Source organism: Equus przewalskii, chromosome 1 (assembly GCF_037783145.1).
Source record: "Equus przewalskii isolate Varuska chromosome 1, EquPr2, whole genome shotgun sequence".
In the NCBI taxonomy this organism is placed as follows: Eukaryota; Metazoa; Chordata; class Mammalia; order Perissodactyla; family Equidae; genus Equus; species Equus przewalskii.
In genome coordinates this window covers 49,032,020-49,049,445 of record NC_091831.1, presented here as the reverse complement: position 1 = coordinate 49,049,445, position 17,426 = coordinate 49,032,020, and the positions used below count along the sequence as shown (strand labels likewise).

Sequence of the window (17,426 nt, the reverse complement as noted above, 5' to 3'; positions counted from 1 at the left end):
AGAGACTGAGTCATGCTACACAGCAGATGTAGAAGATCAGAATACAGTCAGAACATACAAAAGGGAGACTTGATTGCGTGCTATCTGGTGTCTAAAGGATGAATGCATTTAATTAAGAGAGAAAGTGGACAGGGAAGAGCATTATGAGCACAGGAACAGCACACACGGAGGCCTTAGGTGGAAAGGAGCATGGTGCATCCAAGGAACTGAGAGAATGCCAGTGCAGTGTAGCGGAGACACATAGACGGAGAAGAACATGAATTGAGGTTGAAGAGGTGGACAGGTGCTAAATCCTTTAGGATGTCATAGGATACTTTAAGAAATTTGGTCTTTATTTTAAGTGCAGTGTGCAGAAGGGTAGTGACAAGATGGTTATGTGGAAAATGGTTTGGGGAGGGTGGAGGGGGAGTAGGGAGCCCAGGGAGGTAGTCCAGAAGACAGATGATGGTGCTTGGCCTAAGCTCGGAGTGGTGGAGGTGGAGGAGAGGACAGATGCAAAAGTTAATTGGGATAAAAGCTTGAAGGACTTGGTAATGAATCTGCTACTGGACTTGAGGAAGGAGAAAGCATCGGATAACTCTCAGATGTCTTCCATGAACAATTGGATAGATGGGGAAGCTTTCCATTGAGATAGGAAACACCTTCATCTGCTAATTTAATTAGAGATAGTTGAAATGTTGGTATAAATACAAAATCCTACATGAAAATACTGCTTCTTCACAAATTATCACAGCTGTGGTTTGACACTATCCTTAGGCCAAGAAAAATATCTTAATGCTTTGTTCGTTTTGCTGTTTTGAATTCCAGTACATGTCCCAAGGGAAGGCCACTGCAGGATGACCCTACAGTCTGGCTCAGCACATGCTTTGGGGTTCCAGCATGTGGGAACGCCAAACATTTTTAGAAAAGTTGCACTTCAATGGGCTATCCACAGTTTTGCAGTCACAGAATGCAGGAAGAAGTCCTTTTAATGTCAGCACGCAGTTAAGTTTTGTGTTTCTCTGTTGAGAACTGCTTTTATTTTGAATTATATCATGGTGGTGGTGGTGATGGGGGGTGGTGGTGGTGGTGGTGCGTGGTGATGGTGGGTGGTGATGGAGGGGGGAGTGGTGGGTGGTGGCTGGGGTGCATAGTGGTGGTATTGTTTGGAGGCGTCACACTCTCATCAGTGCTGAGAGCCATAACTAGGCTCTGAGGAGTCCAGGCTGCGTTTCCCGTTGCCTGCGCCTGGGCTAGAGGGCAGGGTCGTATTGAAGCTGGCAGAGTGCTCTGACTGGCCTACTCATCGTTGCCCTCTGCAGGAGCACACGTGTGATAGAGATGAGTTGACCACTTTCCTATTGTTTGGGTGAAGGGAGGTGAGGGAAGTGGAGGGAGTGTTTCAGTGTGACCCAGTTTTTGTGTTTAGCCCTGCTTCCAGGCAGGATGGTAAAGGGTTCAAGCAGTATCTTTAAGGGTCTTAAGGAGAAGGGAGTTGGAGACACCTAACTACTGTCTGGTTTTCCTCTCTTCATTGCTAAACTTCTCTAATGAGAAGCTAGCTTCCATTTCTGTTTTTTCTTCTGCTGTTGTGACCTTTATCTTTTTCAATCAATCAGTAGCCTTTTATTTCTCCCTGTCATTCTCGTTATCTCCAGATGACTTTGAGGTTTTCTAGCGGTGTGAGCTTGGGCACTCCTCCTGTTCTCCTTGTCTTGGTTTCTTTTTCTCCATAATGCTTAGCGTCTGGCACACTGTAGATGCTGGTTTATTTCTTTAGATTCTCTTTTCTTCCACAAGAATGTAAGTTCCATGAGGGCAGGGACTTCATTTTTTTTTTTTTAAAGGTTGGCACCTGAGCTAACAACTGTTGTCAATCTTCTTTTTTTTTTTTCTGCTTTTTCTCCCCAAATGCCCCCAGTACATAGTTGTACATTTTAGTTGTGGGTCCTTCTAGTTGTGGCATATGGGACTCTGCCTCAGCGTGGCCTGATGAGCAGTGCCATGTCCGCGCCCAGGATTTGAACCAGTGAAACCCTGGGCAGCTGAAGTGGAGCATGCAAACTTAACCACTCGGCCACGGCGCCGGCCCCAGGAACTTCATTTTATTCACTGCTTTATTCCCAACACTCACAACAGTGCCTGCCACACAGTTGGTGCTTAATAAAAATTTGTTTAATGAATAGATAAAGTTATTTAACTGCCCTGTCTCCTGTTAGGTCAAATGATACAATAGTGCTAATCTCATATGGTTACCCTGAAGATTAAATGAACTGCTGTAAGTATACTGCCTCGCATTCCCAGCCTGCAGTAGTCAAGGCTGGTGAAGTGTTAGTTTCTTTTTGATGCCCTTCTTTCTTGTAACTTCTTTCTCTTTGGTATTTAGAGTGCTATTCTGGTTAGCTTCTTACCTCCTAGTGATGCATCTGTATTTTCTTCATGGCTTGTCTTTCCTCTGTCCCCTAACTGGCCAGTTACTTTCCAGAGGAGGAAACTGAGGCTGAAAGAGGTTAATATCTTGCCCATGGGTACACACCTAGTAAGAGGTAGCTCAAGAAGTCATTCTTGGATTGGTTCCTTCTGTTTTTTCATTTATCCATCCATCTGAAAGACATACTGAGAGTGTGCCGTGTGCCAGGCCTTCTGCTAGGCTCTGGCCACACAGTGGGGAAAAAAACCGAGGCAGATCCTGGGATCGCTGTGTGTCCCCCCGTCATCACCACCCTCGCTGTGCTGAACACACTGTACGGTGCCCAGTTCTAAGGTGAGCCCTGCTCGGGCATTTTCACTTTCCTCTTTCAGCCTCTCTTCAAGCTTCAAATATCTAAATCTAAACTCATGAATTGCCTCTCTTTGTGCCTGTTCCCCCCTCTCCCCACCAAAATCATCTATTTTTCTGTCTCCATTAGAAAAACCATCTGTCATCTTTCTTGTCACACAGCCTCAAAACTTTGCAATAATTTTGATTACTCTCTTTCATTCCATACTTTGAATCCACACCCAAGACCTCTTGATTGTTGTTATCCTTGAAAATTGTCTCTCTGTCTCTCTCTCTCCAGTTCTTCCCCGCCATTCCAATATCAGCTCCTTTGCTCTGCTCTGAACTTTGACTTACTGAAATCGCCTCAGGGCTGGGTGTTAGTTGTATCCTCTGCTTACGATTCCACTAGATTGTAAGCCTCCTAAAGGCCTATATGCTGCTTATGTATTATTATCTCCCCAACGCTGTCCCAGGCACATAGGGGACATCCAGATAGCTATTCGATTAAAGCACCCTTGATGCTTAGACCGCTCTTCTCAGACTTTATCTGGAGGTCTTTCTGGAGATTATGAGTAGTTTTCCTGGAAGATCGTGTGAGTATGTTATATGTAGGCTGTTCTCTGCATCTCAATAATATAGACTATATTTTTTTAACAAAGCCTATTTCTGCTTTCTTCCATTAGTGCTGGCTACTTGTGTATGTGCTTTACCCTCTGCTGGCACCAAAGCCCTAGAGAAATTTGTGGTTGAGAACTATAAACTGGTAAATATTCTTTCCATTAAAGAACACCACGCTTCCATTTTTCTGGTGCTACCATAACTCTATGGAAACACAATTTGAAAACCACTGTAGGTTACAAAGAAGTTATGAGCCATTCAAGATGTTCTTGGGTAAGATGGGTTAGTCCCTATCCCCGAGAGGGTTTCCCCCTCTTCCTCCCATTTTGCGGGAAAGAGCCGCTTTGTATTTTCTGAAGCCCTGCGATCACTCTGTTTGTGGCTCAGGGAATTGATGCGCACGGGATTGGGTGTGCCAGTGGTCTTTTCCTCACTTTCTTCTCTCACTTGAGTGATGCCCCTTGATCGCATGGTTGGGACTCTTAGTCTTCTCTCACACCCAGGTGGGGTGTGCTTGTTTGTGCAGATGTGATGGATGTCAGTATGACCAACACAATTTTGTTTTACCATCTCCTTACTTTTTTCATTAGAAGTAAATTGTTTGCACAGTTAGCAATGCCGTGGACTGAAAAAATTTTGCGTTTCTAAGAATATTTTGAAGAAGGTAGGCTTGTGGCATTTCTAAATGTGCATTATGGCTTTTAGAAATCAGTAATCTTGTTGACCATTCAGAGGACATATATGTTTTCTTTAGGACTCAAATTGAGGCAGAATAATAACTGTAAATGATTATGTCCCCAAATCTTTTTATAAATGACTTAACACTGACTAAATCTTCTATTCATTAAGATAGCAGACCTTTTTTATAAGGATAATAACTATAATTTAATAGGTTTATTATATAATAGCATGCAAACTGCTGCAGAAAAACTTGAATGTTATGTAATAGATGCTATTGGAGCATAGCATTTGACAAATCACGATTTAGAGCTGAGCATCTGCCAGCAGTGGAGTTTTGGTTTTTTGTTTTTAAACTAAAGAAAATTGATTCAGAGTAGATTTGCGTTGTTTCTAATCCTTTTTTTTTCTATTGGAAACTATGTAGTGGCAAAACCTAGCTTTGCCACGTTACCCAGAAATTGCTGTTACATTTATTGTGTTAGTTAAGGGATGGGATGAAATTTCCGAAAACTGTCTTCAGTGAACAAATGTCTCCAGTGAACAATTGTATCAGATCACATTCATTCATTCAAAACAAATTTTTGTTTGAGTGAATGAAAAAATATTGAATTTTTCTAGGTATTGAAGATTCGGCAGTGTAGAAAATGGACATAATCACTGATTTCTTAGAGCTTACATCTTAATGTGGAAATGGAAATAAGCAGTATAATTTCAGATAGTGATGAGCACTAAGGAGAAAATCTAGAACAATGAGATAGTGAAGGGAAGCCTACTTCTAGTTAGGGAGATCAGGCACACCTTCTTGGGAGGTGACGTAGGAGCTGAGCTGATGCTCACATGCTGAGAAGAGACAGCTGAATGAAGATCTGAGGGAAGAGCAGTCTGGAACAGCGCATGTGAAGGTTTGAACAGGGAACCAGTACTATGTGTTCAAGAAACAGCGACAAGGCCAGAGAGGCTGGAGTACAGGGGGCCATGGTGAGAGTGATAGGAGGTGGGGCCAGGAAAGCTGGCAGAGTTTGAACACTGTAATGTGTTGTAGACCATTATAAGGAGTCTGGATTTTCTTCCATGGGTGGTGGGACACCACTGAGAATTTTTAAGACAGGCACAGCAGGTCTGTAGCCCTTCAATGTACTTTGTTGAAAGGTTTCTTTGAAATGGAAATAATTTTTCTTTGTATTTTATAGAATAGACCAGAGGACTGCCGTTTGTCCAAAGGATGCTTTTGAAACTCGGCAGGACCTCAATGAGGTAGGTACGATCGTTGCTAGCTGTATAAACGTGAATTAGCCAATCATGAAATTTATTATTTTTCCTAATACTAGAAATTCTTTCTGATTAAAACTTTAAGCATTTTTGCTCTTAAGTGATCTTGCTTTGCTAGTAGTTCTTTGGGTAATGTTTTTCCTTGCTCTGGAGCAAATACGTGTAAAATGTTATTCGTGAGACTGCTTACTGCATCTCGGACCCAGACCAAGTCCAGCAGTCATTTCATTACACCCTTTTCAACTTGGCTTCAGACTGTATAACCATGGCTGGGACAGTTACATTTGTAAAATTTTCTCTTAATTTTATTTTATCTTCTCTCTCTCTCTCTTTTTCTAACGGCTTTTGCAGTCTCAGATATAATCATGTTTACTATTATCCACAGAGCATGATATAATTTGGTGTTTGCATTATGGTCGTCTTAGTATGCTTTGAGACGTGAAAGCTATCTTTTCCAATCCAAATGGTTTCCCACCAAACTGGACATCACAATGTTAATAAGCTTGTTCTAGATTTTCTTTGAAATATATAATTTAATTCTCCTGTTGGAAATCAATATAATATAATTAGGATCCCTGTTATTATGAATGCCTTGGCTTAAGACATTGGTTTGGAGTATTCTGTCTAGTTTCTCTTGCCCTCATTGTATAATTACGGAGCAGTGGTTGGTATATCTGATTAGGATCATAGCAAAAAGAATGAAAAGACTTGATGTTCAGATGCCAGGAAGAGAAATGATCAGCTTCAGGCAAATTATTTGCTGTTTGAAGATGCATCTCTCCTTTCCCTCAAAAAAAAAAAAAAGGTAATTAACTGAATTTAGGTGATTTTCTTTTTCTTTTTTACTGTAGAACTTGGCAGAAATGAATAATCAAAAGTAAACCAGCTGCCTGATTAAACCAAGTTAAATAAATAACTAAAGTTGTGGAAAATGTCCTAATGATAACAACACAAAACACTGCTTGTTATTTTTTTCTGCATGGAGACAGGCTTCAAATTCCACAATCTCACACATGGTAAGAAGAGTGAAAAGAATTTAAGAGAAAAGAGGCAAGAGACTGAATCAATGAACGCAGCTATTTGCCCCACTGTGAGCAAGCGAAATGCGAGTTGTAAAGAAGCACTGATTTGCTTTGACATAAGTGACTAGAAAAATGAGGTGATTGTAAGAGTCAACTTGTGATAGGTTTCCAGTATTCGGGAGACACTGATTTGTGAGCTGGAAACCTATGAGAAGCCTGAGATTACTCGAGCATTCTCAAATCACTGTTGCGAAAAGCTCTACTTGAAAATCTACTTTTCTGTATTCCTTTGCTGTATTATATTTGCCAATTTCATGAAATGTGCCAGCTGACCGCTTTGGGATTCATGGGTGCAAGGGTGGGAGGCGTGCATCCAAAAAAGCAAGCAGCACCCTATTTTAAATGTGCCCTCTTCCCTTAAAAGGTGGCGCCGCTGATCCAGGCTGGTTGATGACAGTGAGTGTCTGCTCTAAGTGGTTTTGTTCCATTCAGGGGGTTAAAGTGTGTGCAGATCCACATCCTTTCACGAAGTTTGTGTTGTGACTAAAATTTGGAGGCTGGAGGAAACCTTAGAAAAGCTTGAACAGGGACAGCATGAGTGAGTCCAAGGTCATGCAGGGAGGGTCGCTGTGTTCAAACTCATTGATGGAGATGTCTATAGAGTGAGAATATATTTAACAGCATTTCCCAAACTTGTGGAACTCCAAACTTTTTTGTGGAAGAACCTCATAATAACGTTTCTGTAGGCAAGAGTCCTATGGAACACAGATGGGAAATACTGCTTTAAAATTTTTAATGGACATAGAAAATACATATAGAAAAGTGCGTATATTGTTAAGTGTACAGCTGGATGAAGTCTCACAAAGTATGTAACCAGCACCCAGATCAAGAAACAGCACATTATCAGTATCCCAGACACCCCTTTGTAATTCCTTCCAGGCACTACTCCCCTATAAGGATAACAGTTTTTCAGACTGCCAAAGATTTGTTTTGTCTATTTTGGAGCTTTTTGTAAATGGACTATATGTACTCTTTTGTGTCTGGCTTCATTTACTCGGTACTATGTTTGTGAGATTCACATGTGTTTGGCATGTAGTTTTCATGCTACAACCCATTGTATGGTAGTTTTTGTCTCTTATGATCAGTTGTTACTGATTATAATTTTTATCAGTTCTTTTTCAGTCTCTTTGTACAGCTGACTTTTTACAGGAGTATTCTTTCCATCTCTAAATGGAAATGTAAGATAGAATTTTTTTATGTTAGCCCTCTTCATTGCCCTTTGTTCCTTTCTTTTATTTATTTACCACCTTCTGCACATTCAGCCTTCAAGTTCTCTAAAAAGAACCCACCAGTTCCATATCTGCTCTGTTTCTTCCACTCCAATTTGCAAGTCCAAAGTAAAAAAAAAAGGTTTCTTGAGCCTCATGAGAAGCATGGTCCACAAATATTTTCCAGATGTTTCCATGGACCCTAATCTTGTATATAAATCATAATTTTAAGATGCTACATATGTGTTTTATATTTTCCCAAAGTTTCACATCTGGTTTTTCACTTCTTTTTGAAACTTCTTAATTCCTTTTCTCTGTCACAGATAGAGGGGCTCAGCTATAGTGTGGTTCCAGACCTGGTACTTGACCTGAGGTCTCCTACACCCAGTAAGGTGAAACCTGGTGTGACATATCTACATATGAGCATGTCTCTGTGTATGTTCCCCATACTTTTCCAATAAACTGAAAAACTCACTTCTTGTTTCCACTTGGCGGGAGTATGGATTTGATTTCTGCCAGTTTCACTTTTCTTCTTCAATATCGAGCTCCTAGTTTTTGACCTTGGGTCTCTTGATAGGACTTGCGTCTCTATCCCATGAATTTTGATGTCTCTCGGATTACGCTATAGGAGTTGGTTTCTGAAAAACTGATTTCGTCTCCCTCTAGCCATTGACGTGAGCTGTCAGACTGTACCTCTCTAAGACATTAGGAGATTTTATTTGTTGGGGTCTCTTGGATCCTGATTGGAAAATATTCTAGACTTGAGATCTGTCAATGTCTCATCCACTTTAATCCTTGGTTTTAGTTATTCCCTCATGTCCATATAACTGATACATATTCAATAAATCGAAAAGATGCTTGAAGGATGAAATGAGAAAAACAATATTGTTTTCTTTCTCCACATCCTAGAAGATTCCATTCCCAGCTTCAGTTCCAATTAAAAAAAGTAATACATGTATAAAGAAAACTAATAGATCTTCCTACTCTGAGAAAACCTGCCGTATTGGGTCCTCAAACAACTTTTTCCAACCCCCAGACTGCCTATCATAAAACATCAATTTCTTTAGTTTTTCACTTGCAAAAATTAGGGCAGGAGGTTTTGAATTGGGTTAACTCTAGGCTCCTTTCAATTTTAACACTCGTTAATTCCACCCTTTTTTTTTTTTTTCATTTTCCCAGTGCTTGTAGAATTTAGTCATAGGTTCCCATCAGGAATGGAATGAGGCAAGCTGTCCAGAGTTACTCAGAGGTAAGGCTTCCTCAAGGCCAACTACCTGAAGGCCTGGTTTGGGAAGTGAATACTAAATAATGCTATAAAAGTGACGTATGCACTTACCATAATTATTTATCAATCTTACATGAGAGAGAGAGGCTACATGATCCCAGGTGAAGAATCCAGGCCAACTGAGGGTCTGAAATAGGACAGTCATCCGAAGGAACAGACTGAAGCTCTGGGTCAGTTTGGACCTTCTTTGTAATTCTGCCATGAAAATTGCCCAGCCCAAATCTGATGTCATCGTCCTACAGGGGAAATGTTCACCTGAAAAAATGCCCATGACTTCCGTGCTCAGGAAAACTGTTCTATTTTCTTATATGATAGATACTTTGAAGGTATTCTGCACTTAACTTTTGGATAAAGCAAGTTTCTACTGAGTGAATGAGAGTTTGTTTCCATTTCACTTTTTATTCTTGACTCATTTATTTCAGTGTGTATTTCAAGGTTTTTTTTTAATTGAAGTCATAATAGTTTATAACATTGTGAAATTTCAATTGTACATTATTATTTGTCAGTCACCATAAATATGTGCCCCTTTACCCCTTATGCCCACCCCCCGCACCACTTCCCCTCTGGTAACCACTAATCTATTCTCTTTGTCCATGTGTTTGTTTATCTTCCACGTAAGAGTGAAATCATCCGGTGTTTGTCTTTCTCTGTCTGGCTTATTTCTCTTAACATCATACCGTCAAGGTCCATCTGTATTCTTGCAAATGGGACGATTTTGTCTTTTTTAATGGCTGAATAGTATTCCACTGTATATATATACACTACGTCTTCTTTATCCATTCATCAGTCGATGGGCACTTGAATTGCTTCCACTTCTTGAGTATTCTGAATAATTCTGCAATGAACATAGGACTGCATAGATCTCTTTGAATTGTTGATTTCAATTTCTTTGGATAAATACCCAGTAGTGGGATAGCTGGGTCGTATGCTAGTTCTATTTTTAATTTTTGAGAAATCTCCATACTGTTTTCCATAGTGCCTGCACCAGTTTGCATTCCTACCAGGAGTGTATGAGGGTTCCATTTTTTCCACATCCTCTCCAACATTTGTTGTGTTTTTTTTGGTGAGGAAGAGTGACCCTGAGCTAACATCTGTTGCCAATCTTCCTCTTTTTCCTTGAGGAAGATTGTTGCTGAGATAACATTTGTGGCAATCTTACTTTATTTTGTATGTGGGACGCCACCAGAGCATGGCTTGATGAGTGGTGTGTAGGTCTGTGCCTGGGATCCAAACCTGCAAAACCTGGGCCGCCAAAGTGGAATGCATGAACTTAACTACTACACCACTGGGCCCGCCCCAACATTTATTGTTTTTTGTCTTGGTAATTATAGCCATTCTAACAGGTGTAAGGTGATATCTTAGTGTAGTTTTGATTTGCATTTCCCTAATGATTAGTGATGTTGAACATCTTTTCACGTGCCTATTGGCCATCTGTGTATCTTCTTTGGAAAATTGTCTGTTCATATCTTCTGCCCATCTTTTGATCACATTGTTTTTTGGTTGTTGAGTTGTGTGAGTTCTTTATATATTTTGGAGATTAACCCCTTGTCAGATATATGATTTGCAAATATTTTCTCCCAGTTGGTGCATCATCTTTTTGTTTTGTTCCTGGTTTCCTTTGCCTTGCAGAAGCTCTTTAGTCTGATGAAGAGTGTCTAGTTTTTCTTTTGTTTCCCTTGTCTGAGTAGACATGGTATTAGAAAAGATCCTTCTAAGACTGATGTCAAAGAGTGTACTTCCTGTATTTTCTTCTAGGAGTTCTATGGTTTCATATCTTACTTTCAAATCTTTAATCCATTTTGAGTTAAATTTTGTATTTGATGCAAGATAATGGTCTACTTTCATTCTTTTGCATGTGGCTGTGAAGTTTTCCCAACACCACTTATGAAGAGACTCTCCTTTCTCCATTGTATGTTCTTAGCTCCTTTGTTGAAGATTAGCTGTCCGTGGATGTGTGGTTTTATTTTTGGGCTTTCAATTCTGCCCCATTAATCTGTGCACCTGCTTTTGTACCAGTACCATGCTGTTTTCATTACTGTAGGTTTGTAGTATATTTTGAAGTCAGGGATTGTGATGCCTCCAGCTTTGGTTTTTTCCCTCAGGACTGCTTTAGCTATTTGGGGTCTTTGGTTGCCCCCTATAAATTTTAGAATTCTTTGTTCTATTTCTGTGAAGAATGTCGTTGGGATTCTGATTGGAATTTCATTGAATCTGTAGATTGCTTTAGGTAGTATGGACATTTTAACTACATTTATTCTTCTGATCCACGTGCATGGAATATCTTTCCATTTCTTTATGTTGTCATCGATTTCTTTCAATAATGCCTTATAGTTTTCCTTGTATAGGTCTCTCACCTCCTTGGTTAAATTTGTTCCTAGATATTTTATTCTTTTTGTTGCAATTGTAAATGGGATTATATTCTTGAGTTCTCTTTCTGTTAGTTTGTTATTAGAGTATAGAAATGCAGCTGATTTTTGTATGTAGATTTTGTACCCTGCAACTTTCCTGTAATTGTTGATTATTTCTAATAACTTTCTGATGGACTCTTCAGAGTTTTCTACATATAAAATTTTGTCATCTGCAAACAACAAGAGTTTCACTTCTTCCATGCCAGTTTGGATACCTTTTATCTCTTTTTCTTGACTAATGCTCTGGCCCAAACCTGCAGTGCTGTGTTGAATAAGAGTGGTGAGAGTGGACACACTTGTCTTGTTCTTCTTCTCATAGGAATCGCTTTCAGTTTTTCCCATTGAGTATGATGTTGGCTGTGGGTTTGTCATATTTGGCCTTTATTATGTTGAGGTACTTTCCTTCTATATCCATTTTATTGAGAGTTTCTGTTATAAATAGATCTTTTCAAATGTTTTCTCTGTGTTCTATTGAGCTGATTGTGTGGTTTTTATTCCTCATTTTGTTAATGTGGTGTAACACATTGGTTGATTTGCAGATGTTGAATCATCCCTGCATCCCTGGTATAAATCCCACTTGATCATGGTGTATGATCCTTTTAATATGTTGTTGTATTTGGTTTGCCAATATTTTCTTGAGGATTTTTGCATCTGTGTTCATCAGTGGCATTGACCTGTAATTTTCCTTCTTTGTGTTGTCCTTGTCTGGCTTTGGTGTCAGGGTGATGTTGGCCTCATTTCAGAATGTTAGGAAGTCTTTTGTCTTCCTCAATTTTTTGGAATAGTTTAAGAAGGATTCTTTGAATGTTTGGTAGAATTCTTTAGAGAAGCCATCTGGTCCTGGACTTCTGTTTTTTGGGAGGTTTTTGATTACTGTTTCAATCTATTTACTTGTGATTGATCTATTCAGATTCTCTTTCTTCTTGATTTAGTTTTGGGAGGTTGTGTGAGTCTAAGAATTTATCCATTTCTTCTAGATTGTTCAATTTGTTGGCGTATAGTTTTTCACAGTATTCTCTTATAATCTTTTGTATTTCTGTGGTATCCATTGTAATTTCTCCTGTCATTTCTAATTTTATTTATTTGAGCCTTCTCTCTTTTTTTCTTAGTGAGTCTGGCTGAGGGTTTGTCAATTTTGTTTATCTTCTCAATGAACCAGCTCTTAGTTTCCTTGATCCTTTCCACTGTTTTTCTTATTTCAATTTCATTTATTTCTGCTATAATTTTTATTATTTCCCTTCTTCTGCTGACTTTGGGCTTGTTTGTTCTTTTTCTAGTTCATTTAGTTCTAGGTGTAGTTAAGATTGCTTATTTGAGATTTTTCTTATTTGTTAATGTGGGCCTGTATGGCTGTGAATTTTCCTCTTAGGACTGCTTTTGCTGCGTCCAAAATGAGTTGGTATGGTGTATTTTCATTTTCATTTGTCTCCAGATATTTTTTGATTTCTCCTTTAATTTCTTCAATAATCCATTGATTGTTCAGTAGCATGTTGTTTAGTCTCCACATGTTTATCACTCTCCCAGCTTTTTTCTTATGGTTTATTTCTAGTTTCGTAGCATTATGGTCAGAAAAGATACTTGATATGATTTCAGTCAAGAAGATTGACTTGATTGATTGATTGAATTTATTGAGGCTTACTTTGTTTCCCAACATATGGTCTATCCTTGAGAATGTTCCATGTGTGTATGAGAAGAATGTGTATTCTGCTGTTTTTGGATAAAGTGTTCTGTATATATCTATTAAGTCTATCTGGTTTAGTTTTTTGTTTAATTCCACTGTTTCCTTTTTGACTTTCTGTCTGAATGATCTATCCATTGATGTAAGTGGGTGCTCTTACATCAAGTCTTAAGGTCCCCTACTATTATTGTCTTCCTGTTAATATCTCCTTTTAGGTCTGTTAATAGCTGCTTTATATACTTTGGTGCTCCTGTGTTAGGTGCGTATATATTTGTAAGTGTTATGTCCTCTTGGTGGAGTGTCACTTTTATCATTATATACCACCCCTCTTTGTCTTTCATTACCTTTTTTATCGTGAAGTCTACTTTGTCTGACATAAGTATGGCAACACCTGGTTTCTTTTGTTTGCTATTAACTTGGAGTATCCCTTCTCTCTGAGCCTGTGTTTGTCTTTAGAGCTGAGGTGTGTTTCTTGGAGGCAGCATATTGCTGGGTCTTGTTTCTAAGCCATCCAACCACTCTGTGTCTTTTGACTGGAGAATTAAATCCATTTACATTATAGTGATTATCGATATATGAGGGCTTAATGCTGCAATTTTATCACTTGTTTTCTTGTTGTTCTGTGTTTACCTTGTTTCTCGTCCTATGTATTTTGGAATGCCAGTTCAGTTTAGTGGTTCTGTATGATGATTTTCTCAGTTTTCTCTTTATCATTTGTGACTCTGTTCTGAGTTTTGTTTACTGGTTACCATGAGGTTTGTAAAAACGATCTCATAGATGTGATAGTTCATTTTCTGATAGCCTCTTAATTCCTTAGTCTAAGCAGTTTCCATCCCTTCCCTCTTCCCTGACCAAGTTATTGTTCTTAGAACTTATTACATTTTGTTCTGTGAGTTTATGGTTAAAATTAAGTGATTATAGTTATTCTTCATTTTTTTCCTTCTCTTTGTCTTTAATGTTGTAATTAAGTGTTTGCTAATGTGTTCTGATAGAGAGCTGCAATTTTCTGAATTTGTCTGGCTATTTGTCTCATTGCTTAAGGCTTTGTAAACCCTTCCTTTTTTTTTTCAGGTATGAGTACCTTCTTTATCATGTCTCGTAGGAGAGCTTTTGTGGCAATGAACTCCCTCAGCTTTTGTTAATCTGGGAAAGTTTTTCTTCCTCTATCATATCTGAAGGATATTTTCACTGGATAGATTTTGTCTTTCAGAGTTTTGAATGTATCATTCCACTATCTCCTAGCCTGTTAGGTTTCTACTGAGAAATCCACTGAAAGCCTGATTGGGGTTCCTTTGTAGGTTATTATCTTCTGCCTTGCTGCCCTTAATATTTTTTCTTTGTCATTGACTTTTGCCAGTTTTGCTAATATATGCCTTGGAGAAGGTCTTTTTACATTGATGTAGTTGGGAGTTCTATTAGCTTCTTTTACTTGTTTGGGAAGCTCCTTCCCCAGGTTTGGGAAGTTCTCAGCTATTATTTCTTTGAACAAGTTCTCTGCTCCTTTCTCCTTCTCTTCTCCCTCCAGATTACCAATAATCCTTATGTTGCACTTCCTAATTGTCAGTTATTTCTCTGATAATTTCTTCATTTCTTTTTAGTCTTAGTTCTCTCTCCTCCATCTGAAGCATTTCTATATTTCTGCCCTCTAAATTTCTAATTCTGTTCTCCATCATATCAGCTCTGTTATTTAAGGACTCTAGATTTTTCTTTATCTCATTCATTGTTTTTTTCATCTCAAACATTTCTGGTTTTTTTTCGTAGTTTCAGTGTCTTTTGTGAAGAGTTCTTTCTGTTCATCAATTTTATTCCTGATTTCATTGAATTGTCTCTCTGGGTTTTCTTGTAACTTGTTGAGTTTTTTATGATAGTGATTTTGAATTCTCTGTCATTTAGATTGGAAATTTCTGTGCCTGCAGGATTGGCTATAGGTGTTTGTATTTTTCCTTCTGGTCTGGAGTATTAATATACCTCTTAATTCTATTTGATGGGGTGGATTTGTGCCTTTGTATTGTGGAAGTATCTGGTTGCGGATTCCCCCTGCGGCCACTGCGGGGGGGGGGGGGGGTGGGGGGCAGGCAGGAGCTGAGTTTTCTGAGCCTGCTGCAAGCCCTGACAGCTGTGCCAGTCAGAGCCTGGGCCACTCCTTGGGACTGCAACAGCACTGTGGCCTCTCCCATTGGATGGGAAAGGAATCATGTCGGGGCTCAGGGTTGCTGTCACCTGCTCCCACTGTCCCACTGAGATGCACTCCCACCTTTGGGGCTCCACCGGTACTATGGGTGTCTGCAGCAGCCAGGAAATCATTTCCCTGGGCATGCAGATCCACTGCCCACTCTTCCTAGGTCACACAAGCTGTTGTCCTTGGTAGGTGGGGCCTCCCCATGGGCTCTGAGACTGGGCCACTTTCTGGGACTGCAGTGGCACTGTGGGCTTTCCACCAGATGGGATGGCGATCACATGGGGGCTCAGGGTTGCTGTTAGCTGTTTCCACAGTTGCACTGAGGCACGCTCCCACCCTTGGGGCTGCAGTGGTTCTATGGGTGCTCCAGCTGGGAGAGCAGTTGCATGAGTGCACAGAGCTGCTGGGAGGCCAGAGAGTGCTTACCTATCTCCACCACCTCCCTGGGGGTAGGTCACCCACCTTCAGATGTCTAGCTGCGCAGATCTCTCAGGCATCCTGTTGTGCTGTGTGGGTATCCTCTGTTGATCAGTGAATGTCCATTTAGTTGTAGTTCAAAGGGGGAGAGATAAAGGGAACAGCTCATTCTGCCATGTTGCTGGCATCACCTCCATTTCACTTTTTATCTGGAATTCCAAGGGCCTAGACGTAAGGTCAGCCACAAGCCAATTGGCCTTGAAAGAGAAATTTGTCTTTGGTTGCCCTCACATGGATTCCTTGTTTCACTTCCCTTTTGAGGCTTGTTGGCTATGAAGCTCTCTTCTGCTGGCCTAGACCAATCTGAAGTTTATCCTCTCCAGGCCTAAGGAGACAATTATAAATTAAAAAGAAAAAAATTGCCATGGGTTAATAAGTTTATCCAAGAAAGATATGTCAGGCATAAAGAAGTAGATACTCAATGTTGGAATGGGAAAAATGAATAAATGTTGCCTCATTCTTTTGCCCACAATAAGCCCTACAACTTTAACATAAGGATTTCAAGGTAGTTAAGTCTGGAGGGGTAATTGAGGTAAATATTTCTGGCTTTTTTTTGCATCTCCAGAATCAAATTGTGGAGACATATGGTTCCCACTGGGTAAGGAGTCTAAGTGGGATGATTGATTGTAGAACATAGGGGAATCCAGAACCTTAATGAAGAGGCTAGAGTAAGTTTACTTACATCGTAGGGTAGAAGAGATGGAAGGGATCAAGCTTATTCTTAGGAGATTTGAGATTCTGGAAATTTATGGCAACCTGCTGAAATGGCCAGCCATATTTAATCGGAAGTAGCATTATAAATTGAAGGGACCGAGGAATTATGTGGCCAGATATTAATTACCACGGCTATTAGCCTGGCATTGAAGTATCTGAATATGGAAGGGGCTACTAATGTAGAGGAAGAAACCAGCCCAAATGGAAGTCACTGAGTCGTATACATCCAGGTCATGGAATGGAAGAGGATAATATTGCCTTTTATAGGGGAGGAGAAATTGATGGGTTTAGTAGTAAGGGTCAAAAGGGTATTGCTAATCCGTCCTCCCCACCCTGCTTCCCCCTTTCTAACTCTGTGAAGTAGAGGGTAAGAAAAGGAAATGTTTTCTGAAGATGGAGAAAATTCTAGTCACATTGTTCTTTCATGAGAAAAATTGCCACAGTCACACTGTCTATGCCATTTCGCTTGGTAGCCAGCAAAACCTAATATATCTGAAAGAAACCAACATTCACAAGTTCTCTGATACCATACTGTGTTCCTTTTATGAGTGCTTAGAAAAAGAGGCTAATGGCATCTTTTAAATGGAGCGAATATTCTGAAGTACAACTCTATTCTGAAGACTCCATTGTGAGTCCTTTTTGAGTGTACAGAATACAGTCAAAGCATTTTGGGTGTCAATTGACCCTACAGGGCATCCTAGAGATGTGTTCTACCTGGATGGCTGCTTTGAAGTTTGTTTTGACTTTACTAAAAATTGCTAGGACATTTTTAGATTTGTGTGTGGTATCATCCTTCTCATTGATTGAAGAACTAGGGGAAGAGAAGATGCTCACAGTGAGGTGGGATTCAGTCTTGTGCTATGCTATGTCCTGACCGAGGTTCTACCATAAAGGAACAAAACCCTTAGGAATTCCATTGGAATTTTCAGGAAGGTCTATGTGATAAGAAAGAAATGTAATAAATTATTAGCATGTGACAAATGCGTAATAATGACATACTATCAATAACAAGAAGTTAAATCTTGGGTTTGTAGTCACAGTTCTTATTCTCAAAGGGGACATCTATTTTCATTTAGCTGCCCATGAA

General features: G+C 39.6%; 1 protein-coding gene across 16 annotated transcripts in view; it reads left to right on the top strand.

Moving 5' to 3' along the window:
• The window catches only part of FAM13C (family with sequence similarity 13 member C), a 119,061-nt gene that overhangs the window by 53,265 nt on the left and 48,370 nt on the right, over positions 1 to 17,426 (top strand). For all 16 annotated transcript variants that reach the window (XM_070611595.1, XM_008525197.2, XM_070611632.1 and 13 more), the window contains one exon: positions 5,230 to 5,293. In XM_070611595.1, coding sequence (XP_070467696.1) covers positions 5,230 to 5,293 — 64 coding nt within the window. The remainder of the gene's footprint in view (positions 1 to 5,229; positions 5,294 to 17,426) is intronic.